Source organism: Chamaea fasciata, unplaced genomic scaffold, assembly GCF_029207755.1.
Source record: "Chamaea fasciata isolate MVZ Bird 193981 ecotype frontalis unplaced genomic scaffold, bChaFas1.0.hap1 SCAF_1, whole genome shotgun sequence".
Lineage (NCBI taxonomy): Eukaryota > Metazoa > Chordata > Aves > Passeriformes > Sylviidae > Chamaea > Chamaea fasciata.
The window spans coordinates 94950730-94966800 of NW_027094086.1; the positions used below are offsets into that span (position 1 = coordinate 94950730).

At 42.6% G+C, this 16071-nt stretch overlaps 2 protein-coding genes across 9 annotated transcripts; both read left to right on the plus strand.

Annotated features, from left to right (window-relative positions):
- Positions 1-47: 47 nt before the first annotated feature.
- Positions 48-8494, plus strand: LOC136293211 (probable 2-ketogluconate reductase). 7 transcript variants are annotated; one of them, XR_010722110.1, is made up of 7 exons: positions 976-1265; positions 1829-2071; positions 4167-4551; positions 5792-5963; positions 6766-6944; positions 7626-7775; positions 8157-8240. XR_010722110.1 is itself a non-coding variant. In XM_066189695.1 (7 exons), exons 2-7 carry the CDS (start codon positions 1877-1879, stop codon positions 8311-8313), a joined length of 1185 nt encoding a protein of 394 aa, XP_066045792.1. In that variant the 5' UTR covers positions 1005-1265; positions 1829-1876; the 3' UTR covers positions 8314-8494. The 7 variants fall into 7 exon arrangements, 6 of the variants coding, with proteins under 6 accessions (XP_066045837.1, XP_066045792.1, XP_066045801.1 ...); XM_066189695.1 differs by having other exon boundaries at positions 1005-1265; positions 7679-7775; positions 8157-8494; XM_066189704.1 differs by having other exon boundaries at positions 1008-1265; positions 6769-6944; positions 7679-7775; positions 8157-8494.
- A 316-nt stretch (positions 8495-8810) lies between these two features.
- On the plus strand, positions 8811-15851 carry LOC136293244 (probable 2-ketogluconate reductase). Of its 2 annotated transcripts, none has more exons than XM_066189754.1 (6): positions 8811-9767; positions 10084-10468; positions 11857-12028; positions 14002-14180; positions 14389-14485; positions 15290-15851. In XM_066189754.1, exons 2-6 carry the CDS (start codon positions 10087-10089, stop codon positions 15444-15446), a joined length of 987 nt encoding a protein of 328 aa, XP_066045851.1. In that variant the 5' UTR covers positions 8811-9767; positions 10084-10086; the 3' UTR covers positions 15447-15851. The 2 variants fall into 2 exon arrangements, with proteins under 2 accessions (XP_066045851.1, XP_066045861.1); XM_066189764.1 differs by having other exon boundaries at positions 8811-9692.
- Positions 15852-16071: the final 220 nt, after the last annotated feature.

Consider the following 16071-nt stretch of genomic DNA (forward strand, 5'->3'; position numbering starts at 1 on the left):
GGCCGGGCGGGGCGGGACAGACTCGGCTTCCTACGGGAGGAGACCACGCCCGGGAAACGCGGGTGCGGCACAACGGGAGGGGACCCCGCCGGCGAACGGGCGGGCACGTGGTGCCGCTGGCCAGGGACACCCGCGTCCGTCCGCGCAGGTGGGAGGTGGAGCCGTGCCGTGGGGATCGGCGATGCCGGCTAGCACGGCGAGGATGAAACAGAGGGGTCAGAGCCCAGATCTTCGACTCTCTGCTGCAGACCACTCCGATATTAGTACATTTCCTGTACCTCCATGGGATTTGATCAAGGAAATAGGTTCAGAGAAGCTGTGGATGCCCCATTCCTGGAAGAGTTCAAGGCCAGGTTGGACGGGGCTCTGAGCAACCTGGTGTAGCGAAAGGTGTCCCTGCCCGTGGCAGACGGGCTGGGTCTTTAAGATGCCATCCAGCCCAACCATTCTGTGATTCTGTGATTCTGTGCTGTTGCTGTCTCTTGGCTGTGGAAGGTTTTTTCAATGTATTCACCCACAGCAGTGACAATCTTCATGCCCCAGCCACCCCCCAGACCCGCCCCTGCCGTGGCAGCTGCACTGCCCAGCCACTCCCAGGCTGGCGCCGCGGTTCCATGAGCTCTCCCATCGCTCTGGTGATCAAAATGCCACTACGGGAGCACTCTGGGCAAACGTTCCAGTAGAAGTGGTCAGCAGCGAAACCAGCACATTCTAGCACTGGGTTCCAGAATCGAGCTGGCTATTGGCATAGGCCTTTCCACACCAATCTGTTCCCGTAATTCCACAGTAGACACTCGTTTAAAAGCTTAGCTTGCAGCAGGCAGTGAGAAAAGCATCGTTTCCGCTACAAAAATTCCACACAAGCTGCAGCTTGGGCTGTGGGGAACAATGTGAATTTGTGGCAAATAACTTTGCCCCACATTTGCTGAGCTCCCCAAAAACTATCCAAGTCCTGTTTTTGCTTTATCGCCTTTTCAGGACATCCGGCGGTGGTAGAAGGAGGAGAGGGAGGGGGAAAGGAGAGGCAGCCCAGTCTGGCTGCAGACAAGCATAGAGGCAGCGGGGGTGGTGATCCCCGAGCCGGAGCTTCTCTGGAAGCCGCCAGCCCCGGAGTCGGCGGTGCCCGGGCAGGGCAGGGTTAAGCGAGCGGGGCTGGGCAGGAGGCGGTGTGCCCGGCCCCGAGCAGGAGCCATGAGCTCCCGGCTCTTCCAGCTGCCGCGGGATCGAGCTGTGAAAGGCACGTCGTCAGAAAGAAACCAGCTCTGGTTAGTGCTTTGGTTGTTCAGCTAATTAGTCTTCTTCTTTAGAGAGGTTAGTGGGAGGAATTGATCCTGGATAATGCGGGGTGTTAACTTTAATTGAAAACTGAGCTAGGAAAAATTACGTAGTTTATCTTGCTATGATTTGGTTAAGTCCAAGGTGATACAGCAGTGCTAGCCAACAAATCTGCGAGTAAGGAGTCAAGCTCCAGAGATTAAATTAGACTGGCTTCAATTAGCACTGAAGTTAATACTTAAACGTACTCTTTCTTATTTGCCCCGTTGTCTGAATCTAAGTCATATTTTCAAAGTTTTCTCTACAGTGCCAGGACCAGAACTTAGTCACTTACTTTATATCAACAATTTATGTATGATTATGACTGTTTACCTACATGGAAGCATATAGTCATATGTAATACAAAATGAGAAGAGACAACTTAAACAAGCAAACAAAAACAAAAAAACAAAACCAACGCGCCCCCCCCCAAAAAAAAAAAAACCAAAACCACCACCTTAGTGATACTGCAGATGATACTAGTCCAAAACCAAAATTGTCATATCCTTGACAGGTGTTACATTTAGCACACTGGACAAAGACATCTGATAAATGAATAATTATGTTCAGGAGCAAAGCATTGAATCTTTTGAAACTGATTCCCTTGATGTCTGGCCAGTCAAATTTGGCTTACAAATTTATTCATCCAATTACTGCTTCTCATGGACATCGCTGTCACAGAAGCGTGATTTACAAACAGAGGTACAGGATGTGCCCACGTAGTGCTGGAAGACGAACAATAAGTGCTGGGACCAAGGTTGGTATCTGGAGGGCCCCCTTCCTTCTGTGAGGTTCCTTTAAATGTTTTTAATTTCCTGCTATCAGTGTGATTTTTTAGGATTATACCTGAGATGAGCAGAACACCAGTTGTTGGACCAGTGCTTCAGGTCATGTGTGCATCAAGCATGGCTGGAATGGTGGTGGGCTCAGCATGAAAAGATCCATCACTGTGACACCAGCCTGTTTCTAGTGCACCAGCTGGTTTGTTTATAGCTAGAGGCTTCCTCATGGATCACCTTTCTGCTTGTGAAGTGTAGGAAGTGCCTCCAAAGTGAAAGCAAGTCTGGCTATGGCCATCATGTGTGGTGTATTGTAATGGGGAAGGAGGTGGTGATGAAAGCAAATGGAGTAATACAGTGCTGCCTCACTGGCATTTGCCAGTCACTTGATTGTGTCTGGTGCCCAGTTTTCCCTGGTTAACAACATAAGGTTTAGCTGGCATCCACGATTACCACATTCTGATCGTTAATGAAGCTGGACATCGCCATCACAATATGACATCAGCTCCTTTTATTCTATGTGTCATTCATTCTGGAACACAAATCTGGTTTATCCTAGTAATGTTATGTGATATTCTTAAGAAATGCAGACTACACCTGTGGAAATTCGCACAGTTTTGACAACCACATGGGGCTGACAACTTCAGTTGGCAAAAAAAGGATGCGATACATATAAAAATGTGGTCTTCCCCTGCAATTTGGTTGCACTGTTCATCTCATTGCTTTGTTTGATGCTGTTGAGAACCAGATAGTATTATCAGAGACATTGTGGTGAACTGCAGACCTGTCCTAGCATGGAGGCCTCATCAAGCCCACGTACAGCAGCAGACTGAAAATGAGACAGAAATGCACATCAGGGCCAGGATAAAACTGGTGCCGAGATTGTAACCATTTAATAGACGTGGTTGGGATAAATCTGAGTTTGCTCAGGACAAGGGTAAATAGGGTTGACAAAAACATCCAATCTACATTGACACCTTTTTGTCACAGGTTTAAGTTCTGATTACTCACAGAAGGCTTTTGTGAGAGGAGTGAAGCAGCAGGACACAGCTGGCCAGCACTGTGTGCCCAGAATAAATCAGCATACTGCCATGGAAAATCGTTCTGATTCAGGTAGCACAACATCAGGTTTCCTGGACACAAGTCTAGGAGATAGAATGGGATGGAAACAGAAAGTCAGTGGAGCACAGCAAAAAGAATTGTAGGAAATTAGGCACAGCTATTGTTAAGATATACAGGAAATCTTCAACTACCATTTTTGCCAGTAGGAACTCTGATTAGGTGTTTGGTTGTGTGTGGAGCCCCTGTCTTATTGCTGAGTGCATTTGCAGGAGTGTTGTAGAGAGGACTGGGCACAAAACTCTCATGGCAGAGGAAAGTTCTAGCATGAAGAACTGTGTTATCAGTGGTATCACCCCTAGTGCTCGTCTTCACTGGTTCAGCATATAGGCATGGGTTTGCTAAATTTTGCATGAGGTAAGTTCAGGTACAGATCTGAATGTTTAAAACACTGAAGGCAAGCAGTCTAAGAGCTATCCAAGAGTGGCCCTTCATCGTGCAAATTTGTTAGAGCTAAACCATCCCTGACAGATGTTTGTCAGACCCATCTGGGCCTCAGCACCACCTTACTTGCCTATGGCTTCACCAACCATAACCAACACGCAAGAAACTTACAAGTAAATTACTAGCAGCCTCTGTTTCATAGCACTGCTTATAGGAAGGCATTAATGAGTAAGCTACCAGAACAGCCACTAGTTTTGTATGAAATCAATATTGATTCAGGACTAAAATTAAACTCTTTGAGAAAAACAGCTTGTAGGACTGGATTTGGATGTAAAAGTGTGAATATTCCTTGGTTTTATAGTCTAAATCAGCACTTGGTAAAAGTACTTGAAAAGTTGTCTGACATACCGCACTAGTACCAAGTGACTGTGGATTAAATGCACTATTGAGTTCCATCAGTTTCCTGATCTACACATGTGAATTTAAATGATAACTTTTAAAGGAACATCATTGCTCCTTTCAGGGTGTTCTCCTAAACAAAGGAGTATTTCTTCTATTCCCCTGTTGCAGGTCATGGCAGAAGAAGAGTTGCCAGGTGTTTTGATTCTGGATATTGGAGGAACTCATGGTGTGCTAGAAGACCTTGCAGCACTTCTGAAGAAACACTTTCACCTTATCACCATGAAGGAATTTCTTGGAAACAAAGAAGAAATGAGCAAAAAAATCCAATCTGTTTTTGTGTTTGAGTGCAGGCCAACTATTGACCGTGAGCTTCTAGAAAGCCTGCCTAATTTAAAGGTAATTGGAAACTCCGGGGTTGGAGTGGATCACTTAGACTTGAAAATGATCTCAAGCTTTGGTGTAAAAGTAACCAACACCCCGCACGCCGTGGCAGACCCAACAGCAGATATAGGAATGGCCTTGATGCTGGCCTCAGCCAGGAGACTAGTGGAAGGTAATATTTTAAATTTACTTGGTCCTAGTTACTTCTTTGACATACCTCACTTTTGCTTTGATAGAGATGATCTTTCTGAATCAATATTTGGGATGCTTTTACAGGGAAAATTTTTCAGAGGCCTTAACTTTCAGAGGCATCTACTTCCATGCCTCACTTCTTTTTAGGGCAGCATTGACAAGAGTAAGGCTTTTGTCTGAATGATGCACTTGAAAGTCTTGTGATGTCCTGTTTGGAATAATGTCTGGGGCTTAATTCTTCTCTGGCTGTTCACTGGGTGGATTGTTTATATCCGTAAAAACTGAATACAGAGTGCATCGAAACTGAATGTCACCACTTTCTATTTCCCCTCGAAAGAAGCATTAGGAGGTACACGAAGATACAAAGCATTAGTGGCCTCATCTCCAACTCCAGAGCAGTAATTAGTATAAATTCTTCTTCTTCCTGCCTCTGTGAGGAGTTTGTCTAAACCAATGGGTTGTATTTCCTGAAGAACATCAGCATTATTTTTGAAATAGCTGATAATCCTTTTGACAAAGCTGTTATAAGTTGTACCACCAGCATTAGTTTGTGTCCCTAAAAGCAGGTTCATTCCCCACTTCCTTGCTACTCAATGTCTTTCTGGGGAAGGAAGGTGTCAGTAGAGACTTCCACAAGAAGCCACCTGTATCTTCAGGGACTCACAGTCTTCTTGTCACTGCTGTTCCACCCCTGAGCATGAAATAACATCTTTTTCCCCATGATGTTTTCTCACTATTGCATCTTTTTGAACCTCAAGTTCTTTGTATAACAACTCAAAGAGATCCGTGGCTGAGCTGGAATTTGAAACCTTCACCCCTACTGAAACAGTGAGGCTGCCTTGGGTTGTAATCCAGGAGACAAATGGAGAGATTTATCCCAGTTAAAAGAAAAAAAAGTGAAGTCAATGCTTGCTGGGTGGTTTCAAAGAAGCTATTTTTGAACTTCCAAGAAAACACCCCAGCTGTGGAAGAGTTAAGTCCCCAAGGAGTCATTCCTTCCAGCTCAGTACCCAGCCAGGATCCCACTGTGTTACTGGCTTCAGGCCTGTGTGCAGGAATTGGCGCCATCGAGGCCCTTATATAAACTGGTCAAAATCAACAAAGGTGTTTTGTAAGGAGTGCTCCAGAGCCCCACTGTTGTGATGGTGATAAACCTTTTCTTTCCCCCAGGCCTACGTTTATGGCTGATTTGTATCCATTCACCATGTATTTACACACAGGTTGCCGGATTGCTGTGTCTCCAGACACAAAGTATTTTGCTGTTGACTGGCTGGGAGTAGAAGTAACCAGAGCAACACTTGGGATCATTGGGATGGGCAGCATTGGATACAAAGTGGCTCAGAGAGCCAGAGCCTTCAACATGAGGATCCTGTACCATAACAGAAACCAGAGGTAAGGGCATCTGGTTTCTGCATTTAATTGTCCAGGGGACAGTGATGGAAGCCACAGCTCTGCTCTGTCCCCAGCCTTCCTTTGCACTTGTGGCAGTTGTAAGCAGTGTGAGAAGCACCAGTATGCCACCACTTCCTCACTCTGGCTCCCTCCTGCTCCCCTCAGGAAGCAGTTCCTCCTGCACTTGCCCTGCCCTGGTTAGTCACTACCAGTTTGAAACAAGGGCCGTGTAAGCATTCGGGAGATGCTGTCTAAGCAAATCAGGTCTTGTGCCCTTGTGGTGTCCCCTGTCCTGATAGACCCTTCTTCAGGTTTCTGGCAGCATCCCTGTTCCTCCCAGCCAGTCTCCTCAGCCTAGCCAGATTGTTCATCGCACTGGCCCCAATGTCAAAGGTCTTAATTTCTCATGGATTTGTAGTTCCCTTTCTTTCACACTTCATTTCTTTTCAACCACAAGTCTTAACTGGCATGTCAGGCAAGGCAAGGCTCCACAGGAATTCGCATAGACACAGAAGAGCAGGGTCTGACTGCATCTCCAGCCTCCTACCCTCATATTGCCTGTATGCTTTGCTCTCACACATACATCACTCCTTCAGTGTCCCACCACTTCTGTAGCCTCCTGCTCCCTCTAGCCCACATCCTTTCTGCATCCATTCCACCATCTGTGCCTATCAATGACTTTTCCTTTACATTGGTCTCAAACCTCTGTTTCTGTGCTTTCTGGAACTCTCCTAGGGCTGATTGATTGTTAAACTCAGTTAGAAATAGTGTCAATTTGGGGATATTTGCATTTTTCCTTCAGAAGAAAGGAGGAGGAAGAGGCTGTTGGTGCCCACTACTGTGCAAAGATGGAAGACTTGCTGCAGCAATCTGACTTTGTTATGTTGATTGTGAACCTGACTCCTGAGACTCACAAACTGATTGGGAAAAAGGAGCTGGGGCTGATGAAACCCACAGCCATTCTTATAAACATCAGCCGAGGTAGGAGGGTCTGAAATCACTGTGGCTCCACACTTAAGGTTGTGTTTTGTCTGATTGTGTTGACATTCCCTTCTCCAACCACAGTCTGTGATATCCCTCTGTTGTTTGAGTCATGAAGTAGCTGGCAGTCTACAAATGGGTGACTTACATGGTTCATATGCTATGTCTTCAAAGGTCCTATGGAAATTAGGGATGTTCAGCAGATGGTTGGTTCTCTTTAGCCTTATTCTAGGGACAGCATGTTTTACTGGAAATAATTGAAACGTTTATTATCAGTGAGGGTGAATGGAGTACAGGGGACAACATTAAGTAACATTTGGAACAGCAGTGTAGAAAGGAAGCCTCGCATGGGACGACACATCTGTTGGCACTGAACAAGCATATGAGAGAGATTATTGTTACAGTAAACAAAACAGAGATAAAAGAATGGAAAGTCTGCAGAGATTAAATAGTTTATCTATAATAATACAGGAAGTGTCAAAATGAGGAAAAGACTGAAACTGGTCTCATCCCAGAAAAAACCTTATGCAGTGGACCATAATCATCCTGTAATTAAAGATTTTTAAATAAAATCTTTGGTTTGTTTGGTTAATGATTATTAAAAAGGCATTCTATTTTCTAACAAGATGAAGATCCTCTAGTTTTCTCAGTTGACCCTGGAGACTTTCCCCCCCCCCATAGGTAAAAGTGTGTTCATTAACTCATCAGGATATCGAGATTTCATTTCAATGCAGGAGCAGTTATTGATCAAGATGCATTGACAGAAGCTCTCCAGAATAAGGTTATTAGGGCTGCAGCTCTGGACGTGACATACCCTGAGCCTCTGCCAAGGTAAAGAAACTAGTTTCCCATTCTGTTAATCTGAAATATTTTAAACTGTGTTCAAAGTGTGCTCATCATTTTGATCTCCACAGGAGACTCATTGTGTAAGGGCAAAACCTCAGCCTGGCTTGCACAATCATAAATAAACAAGGTATTCCCCTTTCCCACCTCTGTTAGTTCTTAGCCAGTCTGACTCATGGGCCAGGCAATGAGCAAGATGGAGAGGAAAAAGAAATGTGTAAGCAGGCATCCCACAGCTTTGTGCTCGTTCTGTGCTTTGGTCTGAACTGCCATTGCTGTTTCCTGAGGTTCAGTTCTTCACAACTAGCATGGGATAGCAGCAGAGTAAGTTCCCTATGTAATACATTCTGTTCTTTCTGTTTCTTCCAGAGATCATCCTTTATTAAACCTGAATAACGTCATCATAACCCCTCACATTGGAACCGCAACAGTCCAAGCCATCCATATGATGGCAGAAGAAGCAATAGCAAACATGCTGGCTGTTCTCAATGACCAACCCATTCCAAGTGAAGTGTTTCCCAAATGATGAGGGCCACATGATGCCACTGAATCTCCTGTATATGGGAAAGCACTATTTCTTACGACTTTTAAGCTAAAAAAAAAAGCAACCTGTTCCTGCACTGCTCATCACAATGCTGCAAAAGTGTCAAGACTTGATCTGTTCTGTTGCTTACAATTCAAAAAAATAAAGTGAAGCTCTTAAAATAGATTTGTTTGAAGATTTAACTGAGCAGTTATGCATTTTGATATCTTCAGTCTATTTCAGTGAATACCAGTGTTCCGTTCCCAGTTTTTTCTGCTACACAATGATAAGCACGTGCACCAGGCAGTTTGTGTAACACACTCAAATCTTTGAAGATGAATGAGCACTGATTCCGTGCAGAAATTTGACTGTACCTGAAACACTTTTCAGCCAATATTCCAATATTCTATTTTGTTTTGAAAACACTGAAGAAATGTTCTTTAAAGTGATCATAGGCCTAAGGTTTTCTAATCTAAGAAGAACCCTGCTTCATCTACATGTTGAAGCAAAGCCAACTGTTGAAAAAGTGTCTTTATTTTTCATGAGGGGATCCTCTGAAAACCAAAGTAAATTCCAAGAGATTTAGTTCCTTCATGCAGACAAAAATGATGCTTTTATCTTGTCTGGCCATGAAAGAAAGGTAGTATTAGCATTGAAATCACATGGGTGAGGGCATAACCTAAAGCAGATTAGTGATCAGTCCTGACTTGCAGACCAGGATCAAGCTTTTCCTTACATTCTCTTTCCTATTAGCAATCAAAAAATTCAGAAAATTCAATAAAGTGGTTGTCACCTCCAGAAAGTCAGGAAGACTCCATTATTTTGCAACATGGTCAGGCTCCCTGAAAGAATGGTAAAACGAAATTCTAGCACAGTAAGTGTAGACAGATCAAGAGTTAGGCATTCTGTTGAAAATAGTGAAATAATACTAACAAGGCATCAGAATTGCTACAAGATTCCTATTCCAAGATCTTCAGCCCATGAGCACTCTCCCCACAGCTCTTCCCAAAACTGCTATAACAAATCAAAAGCAGCTATAAATACTCTGTCAAAAAAACCCTCCAAAATAACTGTCAATTCACAGACCCTCTCGGGACCAAAGCCAGATGGTCACAGATTCTGGAAAAAAAGCCAAACCAAACAATTTCTTTCTTGGAAAACACTTGCCTAAGCATATATTATTTTGTTATTTTGGTAACTTATGATAGGCTCAGGAAAAGGCTCTGCAGTCACTGGGGTCTCTTCAGGACAGGTGGTTGCAAAAATCTCTGCAACAAAGCATTTAAAAATTAACCTGATATCTCAAAGTTCATGATGAAGCTGTGCAATTTATATTCATGATGTAGATTTGGTCCAACGTTTTTCTAAACTACTTAGACAGGGTACTTTGTGATTTCAGGGTAGCAAAGGAGATTTATTGCACTATTTACTGCAGACTACTGATGATCTGAAACTAAGTAAATAATGAGAAGTGTTGTGTTTTGAGCATGGTAGCAGTAATATGAAATCTTTGATCATGAGGATAGAACTTGTTCCAATTGATTATGTGAATACCTCTGTGTGTGGGGGGGGGCACCTGCATGTATGAGTATAATTAGTAGCATATTTTAAAGAGCTGCTTGCTTGTCTTTGGTTTTCTTATCTTCCTATGTGGTTTATAGGATCTCTTGACATAAATGTCATGAAACAGGACATGGCAGTTATTATTCTTTAAAATGTCTGGAAATAATAATGTCTTTCTTCTGACACTTTGTGTCTTTCTTCTTTGTGCAGATCATGGAAGGAGGAGAACTACCTTGGCTTTTGGTAAATGAAATTGGTGGCATACGTGGGATACTGCATAGCCATGTGCCATTCCTGAAGAAACATTTCCACCTCATCACCATGAAGGAATTTCTTGAAAACAGAAAGGATGTAGGTAAAAAGGTCCAAGCAATCTATTTGTGGTGGCACAAACCAGTCATCGACAAAGAGCTCCTCCAGAGCCTGCCAAACTTGAAAGTGATTGCGAATTCGGGAGTGGGGATGGATCACCTGGATCTGAATCTTGTAGCTAGCTTTGGTGTGAAGATGGCTAATGCTCCACATGCTGTTTCCAGCACCACAGCAGATACTGGGATGGCTTTGCTGCTAGCATCTGCTAGAAGACTAGTGGAAGGTAACATCTCAATTCTTTTGTGGCTTCTAAATCGTACAAGATTTACCTGCCATTAATTTGTCTTTTCTTAGAGTTACCTCTAGTGCATATGATTTTACAAAAACTGTGAAAATGTAAGTGTGTTAGCTTGGCAGATAGAATGATAGGTATTTTCATGTATTTTATGTATAATAGTATACTTAAATTATTATATTATACACAGACATACATAGCATATATTTAAACCAGTTATAAATAAAATGTGATGTCATTACAGTGCTATGACCAAAAGTGGAGGATGTCAAAAGATCTGATGATCACTGAAGTCACATGCTGGCAGAAGAAATTAGTGTGGGAGACAACAATGGGGCAGAACAAGGTTATATAGAATCATGGCAGATCCTGAGTTGGAAGGGTCCCACAAGGCTGATAGAGGCATGGGCATATTCTTGGAGACTGTAATGGATTAGTGCAGAATTGGGGCATTTAAGGGGCATTAGAGACTAATAAAGCAGCCTACTCCAGTTTTTGTTAATTGCATCCTTTCTAGTTTCATCAACAATTTTTTCATGCTATTTTGCCAAATAGACCTACCCTGGGCTTGGTTAGAATGCCTCCTTCTTCAAGAAAAAATCCTTCAGGTTTATCCTTTTATATTTACCTGGCTTTGACTTGCCATCTGTACGAGAGGATTCATACAAACCCAAAGAAGATTTGTGTCCCTCTGTTTCTACCTCACAAGAGGGAGACAGATTAAAAGGAAGATTAATTTCTTGTCCCCTTCTACTTAAACTGTCCCTGGTGGCATTTCTGATAGCTTTTTCCTGACATGACTGAGTTTTTCCTGAGAAAAAACTTTTTTTGTGTTTTAGAAAAGCTGACAATATCAGAAGACTGAAATATCAAAAGGCTGTCACCTTGCTAGCAGTGCTAATGCTGTGCATATAACTGTATTTTATGTGTTGTAGAACTATCCAGAATTGTGCAAGTTTAACGGGTAATTACAGAAATTACCAAGTTGTGATTTTTAAAGAAATCACACTTTTCTTTCCAAGGAGAGTGGCAGATGTGAAGAGGAAACCCAATATCTGATTCTTCATGTGACATCTCCAAACTCTGCATTGTTATTGGCAATAATTATTTTGATTGTTGATGAGGAACAGGGCAATATTTTCATGATTCCAAAGCAGTAAAGAAATTTTTGGAGAAATTATATCAAAAGGCTTTTTGTGTTATGGTGACAATAAATTGGAATATCATATACACATGTAGCAGGGAAAGATGATACATTTAACGTGTTTTTAACCTTAAGAAGTGTGCTATAGTAGCACAACAAGTCCAGACCCTTTTGCCTTGTTTCTCCATGTTGGACCACATTCATTTCTCAGATTTATGTGTTTTTCTTGCAGTCCATAACATTTCAATTTCTCCAAGTATGGAGTACTGTGAAGCTGATATTCTGGGAGTTAAAGTTGCTGGAGCTACTCTGGGCATCATTGGCATGGGCAGCATTGGGTATAAGATTGCTGTGAGAGCCAAAGCATTTGAAATGAACATTTTGTACCACAACAGGACACGGAGGTAAAGATATGTCTTGATCCTAATTGCAGCAGAAACTCTTCCAGATAGTCAGCATTTTCTTTTCAAGGAATTATATCAGAAATATAGCAAGAAATGAGGGAATAGGACCAAGATTAAAACAAAAGGAAAAAAAAGAATGATTGCCTGAAATCAGTCCTATAAAGAGTTACTCCGTGATTAAACACTTGAAAACTTAATTTTGGTTTCATATTAGAAATTTCAAGGTTTCCTGCAGAAAAATGGAAATCAAGCATCTACTTTTTTATTATCACATTGTACTATAGTGACAACATAACTCTATTTGTTGTTCCTTTTTTCCCCGTATTTTGAAGTTCAGGAGGGATATTTTTGAAACAGTGGCTGGAAACTAGGAAGCACATACTGGGCACAATATGATTGAGAGCTTTTCTTAAGAAAACCTTGTTTCTTCTCAAGCCAGTAGAAATGTTAGCAAGTATTTAACTGGATTTCACCCTTTATTTCTAGCTCCCCCTAGCTTGTGTATCTGGGAATCTGAACCTTGTTAGATATTCAGCACAGGGGCTCTTTAATTCAAAGTGAGCAAGACCCCCATGAACAACTCGAGGCCTTTGCAATCAGGCAAGGTGCAGCTAATGAGCAGAACAAATATTTGCTGCTATAAACTATGACCTACCCTGAGAAAACTTTACTCCTCTGTGACTGAAGGGAGAAGCTGCAGTGCTAGGATGTGGCTTTCAGAGATTTTCCCCATAAGCAGACTGCAGGAGGAGGGTCACTGCTTTAGTTAGCCCTAGGCAATTCACAAGGGTGAGTGAGACCAGGAATTTTTAGCCATGCTTGGCATTCCTGTTGCTTCAGAAAAACAGCTGAGCAAACTCTTACTTAAAAGAGAGATCTTTCAGAATTTCTTCACAAACCACAAAAAAAAAAAAAAAAAAAGATTTAAAAGGCACGAATCCCTTTCTTCTTTTTTATGTGTATCATCCTTAACTCCCTCTGTTTAATATTTTTCAGTCTTAAAAGAAATATTTATGCAAGAGTGCTATGATGAATGATCAATGCACAGTGCAACAGAGATTAAAAGCCTAAAGTACATTTAAAGTACACTTACACTTCCAGCATGTGTGCTGAATCAAACTGCACTCTGCATGCTGCAAAACTGGCTGTAGTTCCACTCTGTTCTTTTCCCATTTACTCTTTGGTCGTTGACCTGAAAAAAAAAAAAAAAAAACAGTGATGTGCATTTGTTAGGAGAGACATGGGTCAAAGTTACATTGAAGTTATTTTCTTAGTGTGACCTCTTTATTTCTAGATTAGGGAGGAGACAACTTAAAGCCCTTCTCTTGCAACCAGAAGCAAAAGATTGTACACATGATCCCTATAATTTCTTCTTTATTTTCCAAAGTTCAGACAGCTAAATTTACAAAGAACATGAGAAATGGCAAGTATTCCTCTGCACTGTGAAAAGTTAAAACTAAAAATCTCTCTACTCTGGTAGCTTTTCTGCTGAACACTTTGTTCTATGAACATCCTAGGGCAGCCTGGCAAAGAGCTGCCTTGCTGATTTCACTCATAAAAAAATGACAAGCTTACTGGGACTACTAACAGGATAAGGACCACTGCCATGCCCAGATCTTGCATGAGTGAGTTCTGGTGAATACCTCTCCTCTGGTTTGAGCAGTGACTACATCCTTTTGAGGTGCACAGGGGATCCTGGAGAATGGACTGTGTGCTGCCATCTGCTTCAGTGCTCAGTCTTAATTCATTTGCAGACTTCATAAGAAGCCCTTGGAACCCTGCAGTGGAATGGCTGAGGCAGGCATGCAATCTATCCTGTGCAGTAGGGCTTGAAGCTTTCCAGAAGGATCTAAACACTGAGCTGAGGGTAAATTCACCTTTGTTTGCCACCTGTTTGCTATATGGATGTTTGTATACTGGTGATATAATTGAAGAAAATGTTTCCATGACTGAAATGCTTTTTTCCCCACTAGGAAAGTGCAAGAGGAGCAAGCTGTTGGTGCCAGTTACTGCAGAGAGATAGACAGCTTGCTCCAGCAGGCGGATTTTGTGATGCTGGTGGTGAGCCTGACACCTCAGACACACAAGCTGATCGGGAAAAGAGAGCTGGAGCTGATGAAACCCACAGCTACCCTCATTAACATCAGCCGAGGTATCAAACAGATCCATTGGCTGGCCTCACAGTGTGGTCCAGCTCCTGCTGTGTTCCACGCAGGACTGTGCTGCATCCAGCGCAGCCAGGGCACAAGCTGAGGATGATCAGGCATGGCAGAAATTCCTCCCTCTCCCCTTCCCTTCTCTCATTGCTTTCTGCTCTTTACCTGCGAGGTGCACTCAGAGACACTCTTATTCCACACCAGGTGCAGTAGTTGACCAAGAGGCCCTGGTGGCAGCTCTGCAGACTGGTGTGATCCGGGCCGCAGCTTTGGATGTCACTTCCCCAGAACCACTGCCCAGGTTGCCATCTCTGCTTATTTCTTGGGAAGTATGGGTGAGCTTTGCTGAGCCAGAGGCAATCCCTCCAGCAGGCAGGAAGCTGGTTTGGTTAAAAGTGCCATGAATACAAATGGGATGCAGCCCAGATGTTGGGACTGATAACAGACCAAAAGGAAGCCTGGGAGCTAGGAAACATCAGGAGGCAGGGAAAGCATTAAACCCAGTCCTTAGAATCACCTTGTGAAGCTGCAACAGTGCTTCACTTGCAAATAGCCTTATTAGAAAGTGCAGCTTGCCAATTTAAATGGTTGGAAGCTACTTGAGGCCTAAGACCAGCTGCATAGCCCAGAGATGTCCTTCCCCACAGGTTTCTTTCCACAATACAAGGCAAACCTCTTCGGCCCAGAGACTGCTTAGCTTCTCTAAAAAAACCACACTGCCAGGATGGTGCCTTTTGGATTTAAGCGTGTTTGCTGCATTTTGGATTGTGGAGAGTTTGGTCTTGTTGTGCCTGTGTGCAAATAACTACAGCTGAAACTGTTGTGTAGGGTGAATGTGTCAGGAGGGCTTAATCCTCTCTTCTGACATAGTTCAAATTGCTGCCTCATGGCAGAAGTATGTTTCTGGAGAAAAGAGTTGATATGAAACCTTTCCATGTCCTATTACAGTCCTAAATTACTTCAATGTAGGTGGTCATGTTCTCTGGATCTGAGTGGGACTTGTAAAGTTGTATCAAATTAACTTTGAATAGTCCAAAAGCTAAGGTAAGACTCCTCTTTATTTAGATGAACAACAATAGTTTACTCTTTTTTTCTTTTCTTCCAGAGATCATCCATTGTTAAAATTAAAGAATGTCATTATAACACCTCACCTCGGCATTAAAACAGACAAGGCCACCTACATGATAACAGAGGAAGCAGTTGAAAACATACTAGCAGCCCTGAGTGGTCTCCCCCTACCCAGTGAAGTGCTCCCTAGCTGATGTATGAAAGGATATCACATCTCTTTTTATTCTCCTTCTCTTTTTATTCTTATCTTTCCTCTCCACATCAGCTCTAAAGATCTTTTTTAAATACAAGAATGTCCATACACCTCACTAAAGCCTGGAAGGAAACAGTTTGCCATCCTCTCAGTTGTGTTTATATACTTTCTGTTGTCTAATGCAAGTCCAAGAGGCAAATAAACCAACACACAAAGTGGCAGTGCTATGCCTTGTGTTATGTAGCTGACTTTATGAATAGTATAACTATCAGTAAAATTTATAGCAAAGTTGTCATTAAGTGCAGCCAGCATCTTGCCTGGAGCCTTATGCATCTTTCCAGAGCCTTTGTCATGCAGGTGGTTGTCACCAGGTGCTTGCCGTAATACACTTACTCTCATCACTTTAATGTATGATGATGTTACCAACTCTTGCAGCTCCAGGAAACAAGACATGGCAGTTTTTTCAGGCACAGCAAATTGGCTGTCAAGAATTTCAAGACTGCCCCAGCGACCTTCCTGCTCTCTGAGGTACAGGTGCCCAGTACACCTTTCACTGTTCCATGTATAAGCTTGAAATAATAAGTTACATTTATTTAAAAATAAAAGGCTAAGCAATAAATTACAGA

What these genes read in the sequence shown, in the direction of transcription:
- LOC136293244 (XM_066189754.1), top strand. Translation starts at nt 10,087, where the DNA reads ATGGAAGGAGGAGAACTACCTTGGCTTTTGGTAAATGAAATTGGTGGC. An exon ending in TGCTAGAAGACTAGTGGAAG is followed by an intron (nt 10,469 to 11,856) that starts GTAACATCTCAA and finishes TTTTTCTTGCAG; the next exon opens with TCCATAACATTTCAATTTCT. An exon ending in CCTCATTAACATCAGCCGAG is followed by an intron (nt 14,181 to 14,388) that starts GTATCAAACAGA and finishes ATTCCACACCAG; the next exon opens with GTGCAGTAGTTGACCAAGAG.
- LOC136293211 (XM_066189695.1), top strand. Translation starts at nt 1,877, where the DNA reads ATGTTCAGGAGCAAAGCATTGAATCTTTTGAAACTGATTCCCTTGATG. An exon ending in TCTTATAAACATCAGCCGAG is followed by an intron (nt 6,945 to 7,678) that starts GTAGGAGGGTCT and finishes ATTTCAATGCAG; the next exon opens with GAGCAGTTATTGATCAAGAT. An exon ending in TACCCTGAGCCTCTGCCAAG is followed by an intron (nt 7,776 to 8,156) that starts GTAAAGAAACTA and finishes TGTTTCTTCCAG; the next exon opens with AGATCATCCTTTATTAAACC.